General features: G+C 39.6%; 1 protein-coding gene across 1 annotated transcript in view; it reads right to left on the bottom strand.

Annotated features, from left to right (window-relative positions):
- The window catches only part of LRGUK (leucine rich repeats and guanylate kinase domain containing), a 130,806-nt gene that overhangs the window by 49,775 nt on the left and 63,594 nt on the right, over nucleotides 1-17,437 (bottom strand). The window contains exons 12-14 of the mRNA XM_006144992.1: nucleotides 12,960-13,056; nucleotides 7,088-7,201; nucleotides 3,411-3,612 (exon numbers count right to left, since the gene is read on the bottom strand). Of these exons, the coding sequence (XP_006145054.1) occupies nucleotides 3,411-3,612; nucleotides 7,088-7,201; nucleotides 12,960-13,056 (413 nt within the window). The remainder of the gene's footprint in view (nucleotides 1-3,410; nucleotides 3,613-7,087; nucleotides 7,202-12,959; nucleotides 13,057-17,437) is intronic.

The following is a 17,437-nucleotide window of genomic DNA, read 5'->3' as shown; positions in this document are numbered from 1 at the left end:
TCTAGTATCTACAGTTGCCCTCCCTGCTATTATACCTTCTAATCTTTCAGTTTCTGCTATGGAGTGCAGATATTCAGTATATATCAAGTGGAGATATACAATGTCTGTCTTTCACAGTCTGGTTGCTTTGCTTAGCATTAAATCTTGCATATTTATCCACTGTGTATGAAATGTCAGGATCTCAATGTTTTATTTTTAATGGATGAGTAGTATTCCATAGAGTACATGTGCCACATTTTTTCAATCCAGTTGTCTGTTCTTGGAAGTTTGGGTTGATTCCATGTTCCAGCAATAGGGAATAATGCTGCAATGAACATGGAAGTACAAATGATTTTCTGACTGTTTTCCTCTCCTTTGGGTAGATACCTAAGAGTGTAATTATTGGGTTATATGGTAGCTCTATTTGTAGGTTTCTGAGGAACCTCTATATTGTTCTCCACAGTGGTGGTATTGATTTACATTACTACCAACAGTGTAGGAAAGTTACCTTTTGAAACATTTGGTTTACACAGATATTTTCATGGTTATTATATTTTTAGTAGTTGGGCTTTCACCTAAATTAGATTATAGTAAATTTGCCTGAGTTTCATATACCTTTCTAGAAATTTAAATGTGTACTTTAAATGATGTATTTTCTAACTTTGTTCTCACAGTGTCCCTGAAGAAGGAATCTAATCCAGGCTCACTTTACACTGAATATTATTCATTAAGATCATAAGAAATAATAAGGATGGAGCCGGCAGGTAGCGAAAGGTGCTGAACTCCCACATGGCAGACCATAGTTTGAGCCTTAGACCGGGCAACTTGTATTCTCACTTTACCTTTCTCTCTCTCTCTCCCTTTGTCTCTCTCTCTGGTCAAATTAAAAAAATAATAACAACAAGTAAAATTAGATAAATATATTTTTAAAATAAAAAAGAAATAACAGGGATAATCCTCCAGTTAAAACAGAGTAGAAAGGGCCAGGAGGTGGCATGGCGGTTAAGGTGCTGAATCCCACATGGCTGATTCAGCAGTTCAAGTCCCAAACCCAGTGCATATGCATATGTGCCCAAAATTCTGAGAGAAGAATGGAAGAGAAGAAATTGGGCATGGCATCCCTCTTAGTGGGTAATTTCTCACTTACCTTCTCTCTGGTGAGAATGTGCACCCTATGGCAAAATTCTTTAAAAAAAAAATTGAGCAGAGTGCAAGGTTTTACATCTTGGATTCTTACCTCATTTAGCGGCCTTTTGTGAGTCACTGTTACAAGAAGAATATATCTTATTCAAGAATTTTTGACCCATGAAACAAACATTCAATCCAGTGACCTTATACTTCAAAGATAAAGCTTTGTTAAAGTTACTGACCTGCATTGATTACCGCATCAAAATATCCTGGAAATTTTTGGTTAATTTTTATATAAAGATCCACTCTGGAGACAGCAAATTCAATTTCCGCACGACTGAATAATCCCTTTCTCCGTAAGTATCCCTCATATTTTTCCTTGTTCATGGGCACCACCAGGATATATCGAGGCTCAAAATAAGAATATTTCAAACTTCTCACACCCTATGTGTTTAAGGAAAAGGTAATAAATTGGAAACAGATGCACAATTTAGCATGGATATAAGCAGTAGTATTCTATTGAACAATTTGTTTTATTTGTATAATTAGCTACTATTTTCCCATAAATATCTCAAGATTGGGTTACTTTTCTTTCTTCATCAAATACTAAATTGTCTTTAGAAACTGGCTTCCCTCTAATTAATCATTCTAATGAATATGACTGTTAGAAAAGAAAATTGCTAGATATAAAATAGGCATGTTCATAGCAGTCCTGCGACTTCATCATTGAGAAGTCATTTCAATTCTATTACCATATATGTTATCATCAACAATTAACTTTTCATTTTTGCATGTATTAAATGTTTTGCTTGTTTTTTTTCCCTGATCCCCTCCACCTCCTATTACCCACCCTCTATTACCCATCCCTTCCTATACTGTCTCTAGTATCTACAGTTGCCCTCCCTGCTATTATACCTTCTAATCTTTCAGTTTCTGCTATGGAGTGCAGATATTCAGTATATATCAAGTGGAGATATACAATGTCTGTCTTTCACAGTCTGGTTGCTTTGCTTAGCATTAAATCTTGCATATTTATCCACTGTGTATGAAATGTCAGGATCTCAATGTTTTATTTTTAATGGATGAGTAGTATTCCATAGAGTACATGTGCCACATTTTTTCAATCCAGTTGTCTGTTCTTGGAAGTTTGGGTTGATTCCATGTTCCAGCAATAGGGAATAATGCTGCAATGAACATGGAAGTACAAATGATTTTCTGACTGTTTTCCTCTCCTTTGGGTAGATACCTAAGAGTGTAATTATTGGGTTATATGGTAGCTCTATTTGTAGGTTTCTGAGGAACCTCTATATTGTTCTCCACAGTGGTGGTATTGATTTACATTACTACCAACAGTGTAGGAAAGTTACCTTTTGAAACATTTGGTTTACACAGATATTTTCATGGTTATTATATTTTTAGTAGTTGGGCTTTCACCTAAATTAGATTATAGTAAATTTGCCTGAGTTTCATATACCTTTCTAGAAATTTAAATGTGTACTTTAAATGATGTATTTTCTAACTTTGTTCTCACAGTGTCCCTGAAGAAGGAATCTAATCCAGGCTCACTTTACACTGAATATTATTCATTAAGATCATAAGAAATAATAAGGATGGAGCCGGCAGGTAGCGAAAGGGGCTGAACTCCCACATGGCAGACCATAGGTTGAGCCTTAGACCGATAAGGATGGAGCCGGCAGGTAGCGAAAGGTGCTGAACTCCCACATGGCAGACCATAGTTTGAGCCTTAGACCGGGCAACTTGTATTCTCACTTTACCTTTCTCTCTCTCTCTCCCTTTGTCTCTCTCTCTGGTCAAATTAAAAAAATAATAACAACAAGTAAAATTAGATAAATATATTTTTAAAATAAAAAAGAAATAACAGGGATAATCCTCCAGTTAAAACAGAGTAGAAAGGACCAGGAGGTGGCATGGCGGTTAAGGTGCTGAATCCCACATGGCTGATTCAGCAGTTCAAGTCCCAAACCCAGTGCATATGCATATGTGCCCAAAATTCTGAGAGAAGAATGGAAGAGAAGAAATTGGGCATGGCATCCCTCTTAGTGGGTAATTTCTCACTTACCTTCTCTCTGGTGAGAATGTGCACCCTATGGCAAAATTCTTTAAAAAAAAAATTGAGCAGAGTGCAAGGTTTTACATCTTGGATTCTTACCTCATTTAGCGGCCTTTTGTGAGTCACTGTTACAAGAAGAATATATCTTATTCAAGAATTTTTGACCCATGAAACAAACATTCAATCCAGTGACCTTATACTTCAAAGATAAAGCTTTGTTAAAGTTACTGACCTGCATTGATTACCGCATCAAAATATCCTGGAAATTTTTGGTTAATTTTTATATAAAGATCCACTCTGGAGACAGCAAATTCAATTTCCGCACGACTGAATAATCCCTTTCTCCGTAAGTATCCCTCATATTTTTCCTTGTTCATGGGCACCACCAGGATATATCGAGGCTCAAAATAAGAATATTTCAAACTTCTCACACCCTATGTGTTTAAGGAAAAGGTAATAAATTGGAAACAGATGCACAATTTAGCATGGATATAAGCAGTAGTATTCTATTGAACAATTTGTTTTATTTGTATAATTAGCTACTATTTTCCCATAAATATCTCAAGATTGGGTTACTTTTCTTTCTTCATCAAATACTAAATTGTCTTTAGAAACTGGCTTCCCTCTAATTAATCATTCTAATGAATATGACTGTTAGAAAAGAAAATTGCTAGATATAAAATAGGCATGTTCATAGCAGTCCTGCGACTTCATCATTGAGAAGTCATTTCAATTCCGTATTTCAAAAGGCACCTTTGGAACACCAGGATCTCACAGGGAGAAAAGGCTTCTCTGCTACCCTTTGGTCAGCCCCTTTGCTAGGGACCCTTAGCAACTTGGTTAGGCCGGTTCCAAACCCCTCTCACAGCCTCTCTCTTCGGCGTGGAAGGGCCAAGCTTCCAGTAACTGCGAACCAAGACATCCCAGCACAAATCAGTGCGAAGTGCTGGGCACGACTCTCAGTCTGGCTGGGATCAGAGTTCTCTAACTTGGTACTCAGTGCAGACCCTTCAAACTGGCTCCTTATCAGTTTCCTCATGAACAAAATCAAAGAGTTAGTCTAAACGGATTCTAAAGTCCTTTCCATTTAAATTCTATCATCAGTTTAACTCAATGTTCAAAACCTTTGATTTCAAAATTCAGTGGGAAGAAGTTCAGTGGGAAGTCTTTTCAAAGCAGCTTCTGAAAGTGTCAGTGATGAGGGCAGTCTATAAAAACACTTCGGGTGGGGAGACTCGAGGTAAGAAAGCGTGGATTATAGATTCAATCCCCTGGAAATGAGTAGGAGTAAGTTCTCAAGGCGAGAAAAAGTAAAACAAGAGCCATCACTCAGCTAGTCATTGAACTGGAAAATGGTAGACAAAAATAAGAGTTTCTGCATTCAGAAATGTGCTATTTTCATTTCTGCCTTGTCCAAGGAAGAAATTACTTAGAATGGCCTTTTTTCCCTCCCTTTTTACTAATTAGCATGGAAACAAAGAAAACCCTCCTTATAGATACAGAACCAATTGATTGCAGAAAGATAAGAATGGAAAGATTTTAAATTCAGGAAAGTTAAAGAGCAGAAAGTGCCAAGCCTATGGCCTGAGTGACTCGTCCTAGACCTGGAGGCTTGAAAAACACACTAGGTGCTTGTGCATGAGTACCCAAAATCCTGAAAGGAGGGAGAGACTGAGGAGAAGAGATTGCTTTATGATCATTCCCCAAGATTTTTTTTTTTTCTTTCTCTCTCTCTCTCTCTTTTTCTCCCTCCAGTAAATGCATGCATCCTCTAGCAAAATTTTAAAAATAATTAAAAGAGAGAGTTGGAAGAAATGTGACCAGTTTCATGGAAGTTAGGGAATACTTTAGCCAACTCAAGAAGCCAAAAAGAAATTACAGTCCCTGCTCTGTGATATTACAAAGGAAACAAGCGAGAAAGACCCAGAGTCCACAGTACAGAGATCCCAGACTTGCCTAGGTTTTGCTTTCTCTGAGTGTGGTCTCACTGACTTATTTTTATAGATTTTTATGAGTACAACAGTGTTACACTGCTCAGAAAAGGCAACCTGAGAAAACAACTATCCAAAGACTTCAAGTATTTAATAAAGCTATATATTTTTTAAAACAAATGAGTGGGAAATTCATGACTTTACCCTGGATCTTAATTTTGGAGAAACTTCTATATATTCAGCTTAACGACAGAAGTTTGTTGGAGGAAGACAAGATATTGAGACAGGGAGAAAAGTCTCCTGAAATCTCTGAGTCCAGATTGCCAGAAGTATGGGGCTGGCAGGTGACGGGGTAGTTAAGGATGCTAGACTACCACATGGCCAACCGCAGTTGGAGTCCCAGACCTGGGGGCTTGCTTTCTCATTTCCTCTCTCTCTCTCCTCTCTCACCCTTGCTCTCGCTCTCTCTCTCTTGCTCTGTCCCTCGCTCTGTCCCTCTCTGGTCAAATTAAAATAAATAAATAAAGTTTAAAAAAATTTTAAAAAATAAATTGCCAGAAGTAGGAATATGTTTCCCTAGTGAGCAACTGGCATCAAATGACAGCACAGCCCAAGTCTCTCCCATGCAGGATGAAGGAACGAAGAACGACACAGGGCTGCCATCGCCCCGTGGGACTGGGAACCAGCTCCACACCCTGGAAGAATCTGACTTCATCTAACATCACTCTATGGAAACAGAGACCATGCTCTAAAAAGGAGAAGGATAATTTAGTGAGGCATAGCTTGATACAGATATCCTGAGTGGCAACTTTACTCCTAGTATATGTGCGATTTCTTACACTCTAATTCCTGTCGCTTAATTCTAAACCTCTTGCCTCCTCCATGCTAATTATAAGTGTATAACCTCATGTTGTCCTACATTTTTCTTTTGTGCCTCATGGCGTCTACCTGTACAATACAGCTCCTCTTGTCAACCTCAGATGCGTGTGTGTGGGCGCCAGCAGGTGGCATAGTGGTTAAGGTGTCTCTCACCCTTGCTCTCGCTCTCTCTCTCTTGCTCTGTCCCTCGCTCTGTCCCTCTCTGGTCAAATTAAAATAAATAAATAAAGTTTAAAAAAATTTTAAAAAATAAATTGCCAGAAGTAGGAACATGTTTCCCTAGTGAGCAACTGGCATCAAATGACAGCACAGCCCAAGTCTCTCCCATGCAGGATGAAGGAACGAAGAACGACACAGGGCTGCCATCGCCCCGTGGGACTGGGAACCAGCTCCACACCCTGGAAGAATCTGACTTCATCTAACATCACTCTATAGAAACAGAGACCGTGCTCTAAAAAGAAGAAAGATAATTTAGTGAGGCATAGCTTGATACAGATATCCTGAGTGGCAACTTTACTCCTAGTATATGTGCGATTTCTTACACTCTAATTCCTGTCGCTTAATTCTAAACCTCTTGCCTCCTCCATGCTAATTATAAGTGTATAACCTCATGTTGTCCTACATTTTTCTTTTGTGCCTCATGGTGTCTACCTGTACAATACAGCTCCTCTTCTCAACCTCAGATACATATGTGTGGGGGCCAGCAGGTGGCATAGTGGTTAAGGTGCTGGACTCCCACATGGCCAACCACTGTTTGAGTCCCAGACCGAGCCACTTAATCATGCTAGCCCATGTGCATATGTGACTGAGATCCAAAGAAGAGAATAGACCAAAAGGGACTGCAGCGTGGCCATCCCCCAGGGGGTGACTTCTCACTTTCCCTCTCACTGTCTCTGTCTCTCTCCAGTGAGCACAAGCGCCCTGTGGCAAAAACCTTTAAAAAATATAGAAGAATTAATTGTTGATTCAAATATATATGTGTGTGTGTGTGTGCATGCATGTGTGCGTGTGTGTACACATGCATAGGCACACACACACACAAATACACACAAATGCACACATACACTCATTAAAAATAAACTGAACAAAAAACACTTACTTCTATTTCCATATGAACACAGCTCGCTAAACCATCTCTTGCGATCCCTTCTATGGTGTCCCTGTTCAGTCCGTAATTGTGATTACCATAATTAAATGTTAGAATGAATTTCCCCTGGAATTCAAGAAGTAGAGAGATTTTCATATAACAGCAGCTGTAATCGAATTTAATATAAGCAACATCATTTAATAACTTATTTGTATGTAATTCCACAAAACTTACAAATATTAGCAACTGCATAAACATGATCCTAGGGTTATGAAACTTCATTTCATACTGGGAGAGAGAAATTTATTCAGAGTTCTCAGCTGATAAAAACAAAATTAGCTTTGGAGGAGGGTAAAACACTAAAGCTTAGGGGAGAACAGACCGTTTTTCTTACTTGCCCACTTCCTGCCAAACCTGCCCCACAAGCCTACATTAAGAGAACACAACTAATGGTGTGCCTTCTCCTCTGCCACTTCCACGATGCCAGCATACCAGGGATCCCAGGAAATCATGCCACCCCCCCAGAGCCCTGCACTGCAAGATAAGCCAGGCATTACAGGTAATTCCTGAAGACCATGAATCACGGGGACATCCTAAAAGCTTTGAAAAACAGACCTACCCTGTTTTTCCTCATAAAGATAACTTTTTATTGCAACTGCCCCAAGTGTTATTCAACAGAATTGTTTGTTACAGTCATCTGAGTTATAAATACCGCCTTCCCCTGTATTCTGGGAGCTCGGTTCTTCAGAAAGCTGTACTCCCTTGCAGAAACAAACGTAAATAAAAACACAGAAAATGCAAGTTAAAATTGTCTCTGGGTTTTTCTTTGATAACATTAAACTTATTAAAGGTCTTCCCTAAACTGGAAACTGATGGCCACAGAAGAAATAAACACACTGATGTTCTTGGCAAGCCTGACTCCTCATATACGGTGATGAAATTCTGTAATGATGTGACAACTTCCAGGGTTGCATAGAGTACCACTGAATGGCGGCAGCAGCACTAAGAGAGACGGCAGCTGAGAGCCTGTCACCACCCTGTGTTTTCTGGCCCCAGGGGTCCTGGACATGGGTTGAAATGGAGGTGGGCTGCCAGGGAGAGGTGTGGGAAGGGCAGGAGACACAAAGGGTCTCTCGGGGATGGGGTGAGTGTCTGTGAGTGTATTTGTCACAGGTGATAAAGGACAGTCACATTCTCATAATCATGTAAAAACACTCGACAATAGGAATCCTTAATATTTTACTCCTTCAATGTCAAACTTTCATTGCCCTTTGGAATAAATACTGTGATTCATTTTCTTTTAAAATATATATTATATCAGGGCTGAGAGGTGGCATGGTAGTTAAGGTGCTGAACTCCCACATGGCAGGCCATGGCTCAAGTCCCAGACCTGGATGCTTGCTTTCCTACTTTCCCTCTCTCTGTCTCTCTCTGGTAAGTGCACGTTCCCTATAGCAAATTAGAAACTAATAATAATAACAAAATTAAGTAATTCTATAAAAATAAAATACATATTGTTTCAAGATAAACAGATAGCTATCTGGCTCTCCTTTCAAGTATATACTATGTGTATGATAGTTCATTTTACAGGTCAGTTGGTGGATGTTTGAAGATGAGATTGACATTTAAGCTGGTGAGCTCTGAGTCAGCCGATGGCCTTCTGTAATGAGGGTAGGCTTCACCCTACCAGTTGCAGGCCCCAACGGAACAAAATGGGCAGCCTGTGAATGTCGCCTGTGTCGAGCTCTCCTACGTCTCCTCAGTGCAGATTTGGACATGCCAGTCTCCCCACTCATGTGAGCCATGTGACATGTGGGCCAGTTCCTATGGTAAATGTCTTTCCTATGTATGTATACACACACACACACACACACACACACACATACCCCTGATTGGTCGTTTCTCTGGAGAACCTTAGTACTCTGTAACTCCTGATTGGTCTTTTCTCTGGAGAACCTTAGTACTCTGTAACTCACCCTGTTTTGCATACTTAAGTTACTTCTCAGCTAGATACTGTAAGTTTGTTTATTTTGTGTGCAAGGACCTCTCGCTGTAGATCTCAGAAACATTTTCTTGAAGGATGTAGGCTTGGGAGGAAACTTGAGTTGTGCATACATATAAGCGAGAGTCCATTAAATCGATTTGCTAGGAATGAGATGCAGTGATCTCTCCCCAGCCCCACTCCTGGCAGGTGATTCTCCTTTGGATTCTTGCTGCCTGCGGATACCCTAACACACGGCCCTAGTCATACTTCAAAAATCTCCAGGGTGTGTGGTTCTATTTCCACGGGAGAGGGAGAGTTTTTGCACATAAGCGACTAGGTCTGTGTCCCTAAGAAGGCTTTGTGTGTCTGTTGGGCACACAGGGGACCACCTGTGTGTTGGTGAGGATGCTGGCGAGGGAGGTGTTTGTTGGAAGAGGTTTGTGTATGTGGGAGGTTGCGCCGGTCGATGCATCGTACCTGTCAGGGCAGGAAGGTGTAACTGTCCACAGTGGGTGTGTGGATACACGGTATGCCATGGGGCTGTCGTAATGGAGGGTGGGGAGGCCATCTGGCCAGGCACCATGTGTGGGGGTTCTGTGTACAGAAGGCTGACGGTGGGGTGTGACTGGAGAAGCTGACAATGCAACATGAAGTTACCATCTCTAGGTCTGTCTCTTAATGAAATAGTCTTCAACTCACTTTTTAAAAAGGATCAGAAGTTCTGACTCTCCAGCCTGGTGGCTAAGGCAGTTAAATCCCACATGGCCAACTGCACGGTTCAAGTCCTACATCTAGCAGCTTGAGAAACACACAGGGCACCTGTATCTGTATGCCCAAATTCCCGAAGGAGAGAAAAATAGAGGAAAAGGGATTATGGTGTGACCATCCCCCTATGAGGGGTGCTTTCTCCTCTCCCTCTCTTTTTATCTCTCCGTCTCTCTCTGGAAAATATACAAAGCTTCTAGTAAAAACAAAAATCTATCAGACAAAATTGAAAAAGTTGAAGAAAATTATTTTATACCGAAGTAGTAGATATGTTTTTTTTTTTTTGAGAGGTTTCTGCTATAGGGTGTGTACGCTCGCCAGACAGACAGAAAGAGACAGAGAGACAGAAAGCGCGAAATCACCCCCCAGGGGGGATGGCCATGCCGCAATCCCTTCTCCTCCATTCTCCTCTTAGGATCTTGGGCATGCACGCACACGCGCCCAGCGTGAGTTTTAAGCCACAGGGTCTGGGACTCGAACCACGGTCGACTACGTGGGAGTCCAGCGACATAGCCATTATGCTAACAGCTGGTCCCGCGAAGTAGTAGATATTAATGGAGCAGTAAAAATGAGTACTTCTCAAACACATGAAGGTGAGGATTTTTATAGAGGGAGTAAAATGATAACATTAAGCATAGCATCAAAGGTTGAGCCATAGTAGCATGCTCAGCAGGCTGGGAACCCGTGGGAGGCCCAGGTTTGATTCCCAGCCCAGCCTAAAAGGCCAAGTATAGTAGGTTGAGATTACAATCCCAGGGACCGGAGGCAGGAGGATCACAACACAGCAAAAGACTTTAAAAAAAAAAAAGTACAGAAATGCTGTGATTTCTTAGACTAGAAATTGAACCTAATCATAGATCCGAGAAGGTATAAAACATCAGGGGTGCTTAGGGGATACTAAGAACAGATGAGCTGAACTAAAAAATATATATCTTATGTTCTAATAAGAGAAATTAACATTAATTTGGGGGAACTAGAAATAGCTGACTTTCATCCTAAAGAGTCCTAAGAAAAAGCTTCTGACTAGTACCATGCTAACTCCTCAAATCTCTATTAAAGCTTTTAGAAATATAAAGTCCCAGAGCATTCTTAATAAATTAAGATGAACTACTACCAAAATACAGTCCTAGGAGATAAATTATAAAGAATTTCCAAGATTGTTTTTGACAAGGTTAAAGGGAAAATTGCCTAGAAATTAGAGTACTCTCTTGGGTTTCTCTGTGAGTACAAGAGAAATCTGAAGACAGACACCATGTATAGGGCTGGGCATTCACAATTGAACTTATAGAAACTGCAGTCTATGTTTAAGTTTCCATTATTCTGTTCACTGAGGAAAGCCAGGTCCATTATCTGAGGGTGGGAGCAGAGAAACGAGTAAAGTAAGAGAAGAGAAGAGAAGAGAAGGGAGGGGGAAAGTAGCTGTAACAGTATTATTGTATTATTGGTTAGATGGCGATCTTACACAAGCAGAAATATAGACCAGCCCCTCATCTGGTCCTTTGTAGGCTTCAGAAAATTCAAAAAGTGATGTAGGATTCATATGTTTACAGAAAAATATGAAGACGTAAGGCATACAGACCCATTGTAGTGCTGAAGATGGGATAATCTTTCAGTTTAACTGAAGTCATCGGCGGACACATATTGACATTAGCACGTACTTCCAACAAGTGTAACATTCCAGGGCTCTGAAGATTCCTCCCCCACCCCATGTGAAGGCCAAAAAAGGAACAAATAAATTGTTTTTAAAAAAACAAACTCAGATTGGTCTGTTAGTCTGTTGGTTGAAGGAACTAGATCCCACATGGCTGACTGTGGTTCAAATACCACCCTGGCAGCTTGAAAAACATGCTGGGCACTTGTGCATGTGTGCCCCAAATCCCAACACGATGGAGAAATGGAGGAGGGATTGCAGCATGACCACACCGGGGAAGGCTTTGGTCAGAACCACCCCACCCAGGGGGGGGGGGGGATGCGTCTTCCCCTCTCCCTCTCTCAGTCTATTTCTTTCTGCACACATGCCTTCTAGCAATTGAAAGAAAGAAAATCAATTCAAAGACAAGGATGTTTTGAATTACTACTAATAACTAGGTTATCATGGTTTCAGTAAAAACAAATATTGAAAATGAACAAAATTGCTTTGAGCTCCTATGACATGTACATAGCCCTCAACAAAACTGGGAATCTTCCCCCACCTCATAGCAAAGGTTTCTATCTTCATTAGTGAACTGCCTGGTCTCTACAATGAGGGATTTCTCAAAAGGGCACCTTACCTATCTTCCCCAGCAGAACAAGTCAAATGAGTGGGACACGGTACTCTGAAAATGGCCTTAGGATTATGGCAATTAGAAAGCACCACATGCTTGTAAGCCTAGAAGGCTGGAAGTGGGTTGAGGTGGGGGTGGGGGATGCCTTGGCATGAAGACTCTTTGGGGGCTGCCTGTATCTATTTCTCTTTCATGGAAGAAATCAAATAAATAAACTTCATAAAAGAAAAAAATGGGGTCAACAGGTGGCATGGTGGTTAAGGTGCTGGATTCCCACATGGCTGACCACAATTCAAGTCCCGAACCTGGCAGCTTGCTTACTTACACGTCCCCCACCCCCAGTGAGCATATGTGCCTATAGCAAATTAAAAAAATAATAATAATAAACAAATAAAATTAAATAAATAATTCTTCACAGAAAAGAAAGGAAGAAAAGAAAAAAGAAAGCATCCTAGTAACACACTGGACAAAATACCCCAACTCCTAGGAATGCTCAAGTCCCAGGCTTTGTGCATCAAGTGAGTTTTATGAGAACTATTTATCTTGAGTAAAACCTGATTAATAACAGCAGCAGCATCTAATAAGCAGACATCACAAGAATGTTTCACAGTGCTTTTAGTTCTATTTCCTTAAAACAACTACTCTTTCATTTTTATTGGAAAGTTAGAACATTCCTGAGATCATAAAATAAAGCAGTATATGAAGAATGATGTACTAAGCACCTTAAGAAAGAACAACCCAATCAGAACTCACCTCTCATAACAAGTACAAAATTTAATTTTTTCCCTTCTTCATTTGTAAGTATTTCCTAGTATTTCTGCCAGAGAACATATGTTTTGAATGCAATAAAAATAAAGGAGAACATTCTTACCATGTTTAGCATTTCATCAAAAACTTCTTGAGAAATAAAATGATAATCAACTCGATCCCCTTCTCCAAAGTAGGGTGGTCTTGTGGTGTGACAGGCCCTGAAATCATAAAATAGGTAACCTGGTCTATGTCTAATAACTTAAAATTCAACAAGGAAAAAGTTAAAGTATAGAGCATGTTTTTAAAAAGTGAAATTTATCAGGGCCAGCAGGTGGCATAGTGGTTAAGGCACTGGACTCCCATATGGCCAACTGTGGTTCGAGTCCAGGACGTGGCAGCTTAAAATTCACACTGGGCATGTGTGTGTGTGTGTGTGTGTTCTAAAATCCTGAAAGAGAAAGGAGGAGAAGGGATTGCAGCATGGCCATCACTCCTAGGAGGTGATTTCTCCCTTTCCCTCTGTCTCTCTTTCTCTCTCTGGTGAACATATGTGCCCTATGGCAAAAAAACACAAAAACAAATCGAAAAAAAAAACTAAAAAAAAAAAAAAAAGAAATTGAACCACATATCATAAATCATAAAGTAATATAATTGTGAAAACACTAGTTTCAAGCGCTAGACTACCTTCCATTGTAGCACCTAATAAGCAGAATTTTGGATTATCAACACCTAATTTGTACTTGCTTTTTTAAAAATCAACTTCTGAAACAGCTCCTCTGTCATCATATAATAATAATTTAAGAAGCACAGCAATATTTATTACTCATGCATTTTCCATCTACCTGCTTTCCCATTCCCTTGGATCTCTGAGCATTTTCTGCAGGCCCTCCTCCTTTCTCTCCACCTGGCTGGCCCACTTGTTTTTCAGGACTCAGGTAAGTATCACCCCTCTAAAAAGCCTTTCCTAGCTGGATTACACATCTCTTTATACTTCCACAGCCTCGGTGCCTGTTGCCAATTGCATTCCAACGACTTAACAAGATCTAATTTCTTCCACTGCTTGAGGACAAAGATATCTCATCCATCCCATGCTGTTAGTCAGTCGTGCTATAGAAATCCATGATTCCAATGCTGAATGAAATTCTCAACCTCACCAGAAAGGCCTTGCCTAACCACTGTCCACATCCCCACCCCACCACAATTCTGCTTACTCTCTATTACTCACACTGCCTTCTCTTATATATTTATCTGAGGTCTTCCTATCTTGCCCAAGAGAGCATGAATCATGATGGATGAACTTCATCTTGCTCGTCTCATTTATCATTGGAAATGCCTCACACGCAGTAGGCATTCACTGATTTTTTGTAAAATGAATGAATAATTGAAATATGTGAAGTGAATAACTACTGCTAAGAACTTCACTTCATAGATGACTACAAAATTGACTTATCTAAGGTCACATAGCAGGCTGGTGCTGGTCCCAGAATGAGAATATGGCGGTTCCAACTACCCAGAAGCCTTGATTTCATATCACTCTGCCGTTCCAATGTTAAGTTCCAGGAAGGCAAATTAATTTTTAGATCATTCTGAAGTAATAAGAAATGTGAATAACTAGATACTCAACATCTTATTTCATTGACCCTCACAGAAATATGAGGTGGGTTTTACTTCTTGTTTTTAATCTACAGATGTAAAACTGTGGCACAACAACTAATTAACGTTACTAAGCAGCAATGCCAGGGTGATTCCAAAGCCATTTTTTTTAATATCACTAAGAGGGGAAGGTCACAACCTCAAAAGCCTCTCTATTACAAAGACAAATGTTTATGATAAGTCATATTACTATTCCCCTTCCATATAGTCAAGAATTAACTCTACTAGTAAATTTTAGTCTTCACACTACATCCAAATTATATACCCAGGGAAGAGTATATTCTAAGAGAAGACTGTCAAAACATGGTGACATTTGTTTTGTTGTTTGAATACGCTGGCATTTCTTCACATGCCTTGGCAGAGACCTGAGACCCTCTGTCTACTGGTGTCCTTGACAGCCAGGGAAGATAAATCAGTGGCCTGGCACCCTATGAGGTAAACCCTTCACACACTATGTTGAATTAACATTTCCCAACAAAGACATTGAGCAGCAGAGATTTTCTCAGAATTTCTAAAAAGAAGATGAAGCAAAGAAGCAATCTGAAGCTTCTAAGCAGGTAAATTAAGAACTAGCTCCACTGATGTGGAGAATACAGATGACAGGGCCTATAACCACTTCAGAACTTTCTATTAATCAGGACCTAAGATGACCTATGGTTTTTTGAATCTGTCATACAATTTTTACATAAAGTAACATTCGCTGTGGATTATGCCACCCCGATAAGAGCATCTTAAAAAGGAAATACTTCATAGTGAAAGCAATATCTCATTAGTCCTACTTAGAAAAATACAATGCCAAATTTAAAACAAAGAAATTTGCTTGGGCCATCACTCTCAATATCCTTCCTCTCCTCTGTCAAAATAGTTCTGTAAACTTGATATTCCTTTATAAATTTACTAGTTAATTCAAAGTAAATAGTTAAAACCTAATTTATAATAGCAGTCATATTCTCTGTTAGTTTCACTTAACATGGAAAAGGACTGAGTTGGAGATTAACTCCAGACTACAATCCTGGTCCTAAAAGTCTAAGGGTAACCTTGGACATTTTAAAGTCTAGTTCATGGCCAGCCATCAGAGAAGTTACTAATGAAGTCCATGGAAAGAAATCTGAAGGGCCAAGCCAAGTAACTGAATTCTAAAATATACAGGGAGGTTTAATAGGAAAAAAGTGGTCTAAGAAGAGCAAGCAGGTCAAAGAGAGGAAGTGGGATTTTTTTTCACTGTGATTCAGAAACATGGAGATTTAGAATCTCAATCTAGAACAGATTGCCTCAGGAAATAATGAAATTCTTGTTACTACAAATATTTAGGCACTGACTTGGCTGTGAGCACATCTAAATTCATGCACGTTATAGCACACAGCACTGTTAGTAAGTAAGCTGACCTACATGGTATGTCAATAAATTACTGGACACAATTTAAGGGATCATGAACACAAAGGATTTCAGCATATACCATGCTTGAGTACCAAATTTCATGAAGTCACTACTTTACAAACTGTCCAGTAGACACACCATTTTCTAACTCATGCCATCATCATCTGCCACCCTATTCTAACTGGTCTCCTTGCCCCCAGACTTCCTTCCCCAATTTCCTTCCCCAACTACTGAAGGGGTACACTTTCTCAAATGTGATTATAATATGACCATGTCATTCCCCTGCTTAGAAACCCTTTATCAATCAGATCTCTTTCTATTCTTCCAGTCTCATTTTTAACCATCCTCTTTAATATTTTGAGCTTAGCCATATCACTTCCAGTTAATAAGATGGACCTGCTATTCTCCCCACCTGAGTAGCACCCACTACCCAAGCCCCAAATCCCTCTTCTCTTTTACTTCTATCACAGAGGCTCTTCACTCTCTTCATTGGAGTACCCATCAGACTACCTGGTTAGACAGTCTTGTTAGATTTACCTATTTAAATCACATACTAGAATGTAAGCTGACATGAGAACAAGATGCATGACTGTTCGTTTCACAGACTGTTTTCACAGTACACAGTATGTGGACAATGTTCAATAAATACTGACTGAATTAATTCTTCATATTTGTTTCATGCGTAAAACGGACACATTAGATTAGGCTGTATTTTGGCTGCTGATGCTCATGCAATCTCATGTAGCTAAATAACCGTGGTCTTTTACTTTACTATAGTGAAACACTAAAAATAAAATATATTTAGTAGTCAACATCATGAGAAGGTTATAAAGATAGATTGATAAGGACTGATAACCAGAATACACAGATAACTCAAGCAGCTTACCTGGAAGAAAATGATTAACCCAATTAAAAGATGGGAAAATGAGCTGAATAAACAACTCTCTAAGGAAGACATATTAATAGCCAAAAAGGATATGAAAAAATGCTCAACATCCTTCATTGTAAGAGAGATGCAGATCAAAACCACAATGAGATACCATCTAACCCCAGTCAGAATGGCAAAGATTAAAAAAAACACAAAAAATGATAAATGCTGGCTGGGATGTGGTGAAAAGGGAACACTCCCACATTGTTGGTGGTAATGTAAATTGGCCCAGACACTGTGGAGAACAATATGGAAGTTCCTCAAAGAACTTCAAATAGAAAATATGATCCAGGAATTTCACTCCTGGATATCTACCCAGTCAGACAACTCTATTTATTGAGTACTATTCATGGTCCCTAAGACATGGAACCAACCCAAATGTCCCTGTACGGATGAATGGATTGAAAAACTGTGGCACATATATTCTATGAAATACTATTCAGTCATAAAAAAAAAAAAAACAAGACTCTGGCATTTGATAGAAAGTGGTAGAATATGGAAGATCTATTGCTGAGTGAAACAAGCCAGGATATGAAAGAAAGATATTGTATGTCCTCACTTAGTATATACCAATTACCAGCATTTTATGGTAGAGATGTAAATAGTGGAGGGCATAAAAGCAGTGAAAATAGTTATGAATG

The sequence above is a fragment of the Tupaia chinensis genome, unplaced genomic scaffold, assembly GCF_000334495.1.
Source record: "Tupaia chinensis unplaced genomic scaffold, TupChi_1.0 Scaffold000140_1, whole genome shotgun sequence".
Taxonomy (NCBI): Eukaryota; Metazoa; Chordata; class Mammalia; order Scandentia; family Tupaiidae; genus Tupaia; species Tupaia belangeri.
This window is presented reverse-complemented; position numbering and strand designations above follow the sequence as displayed.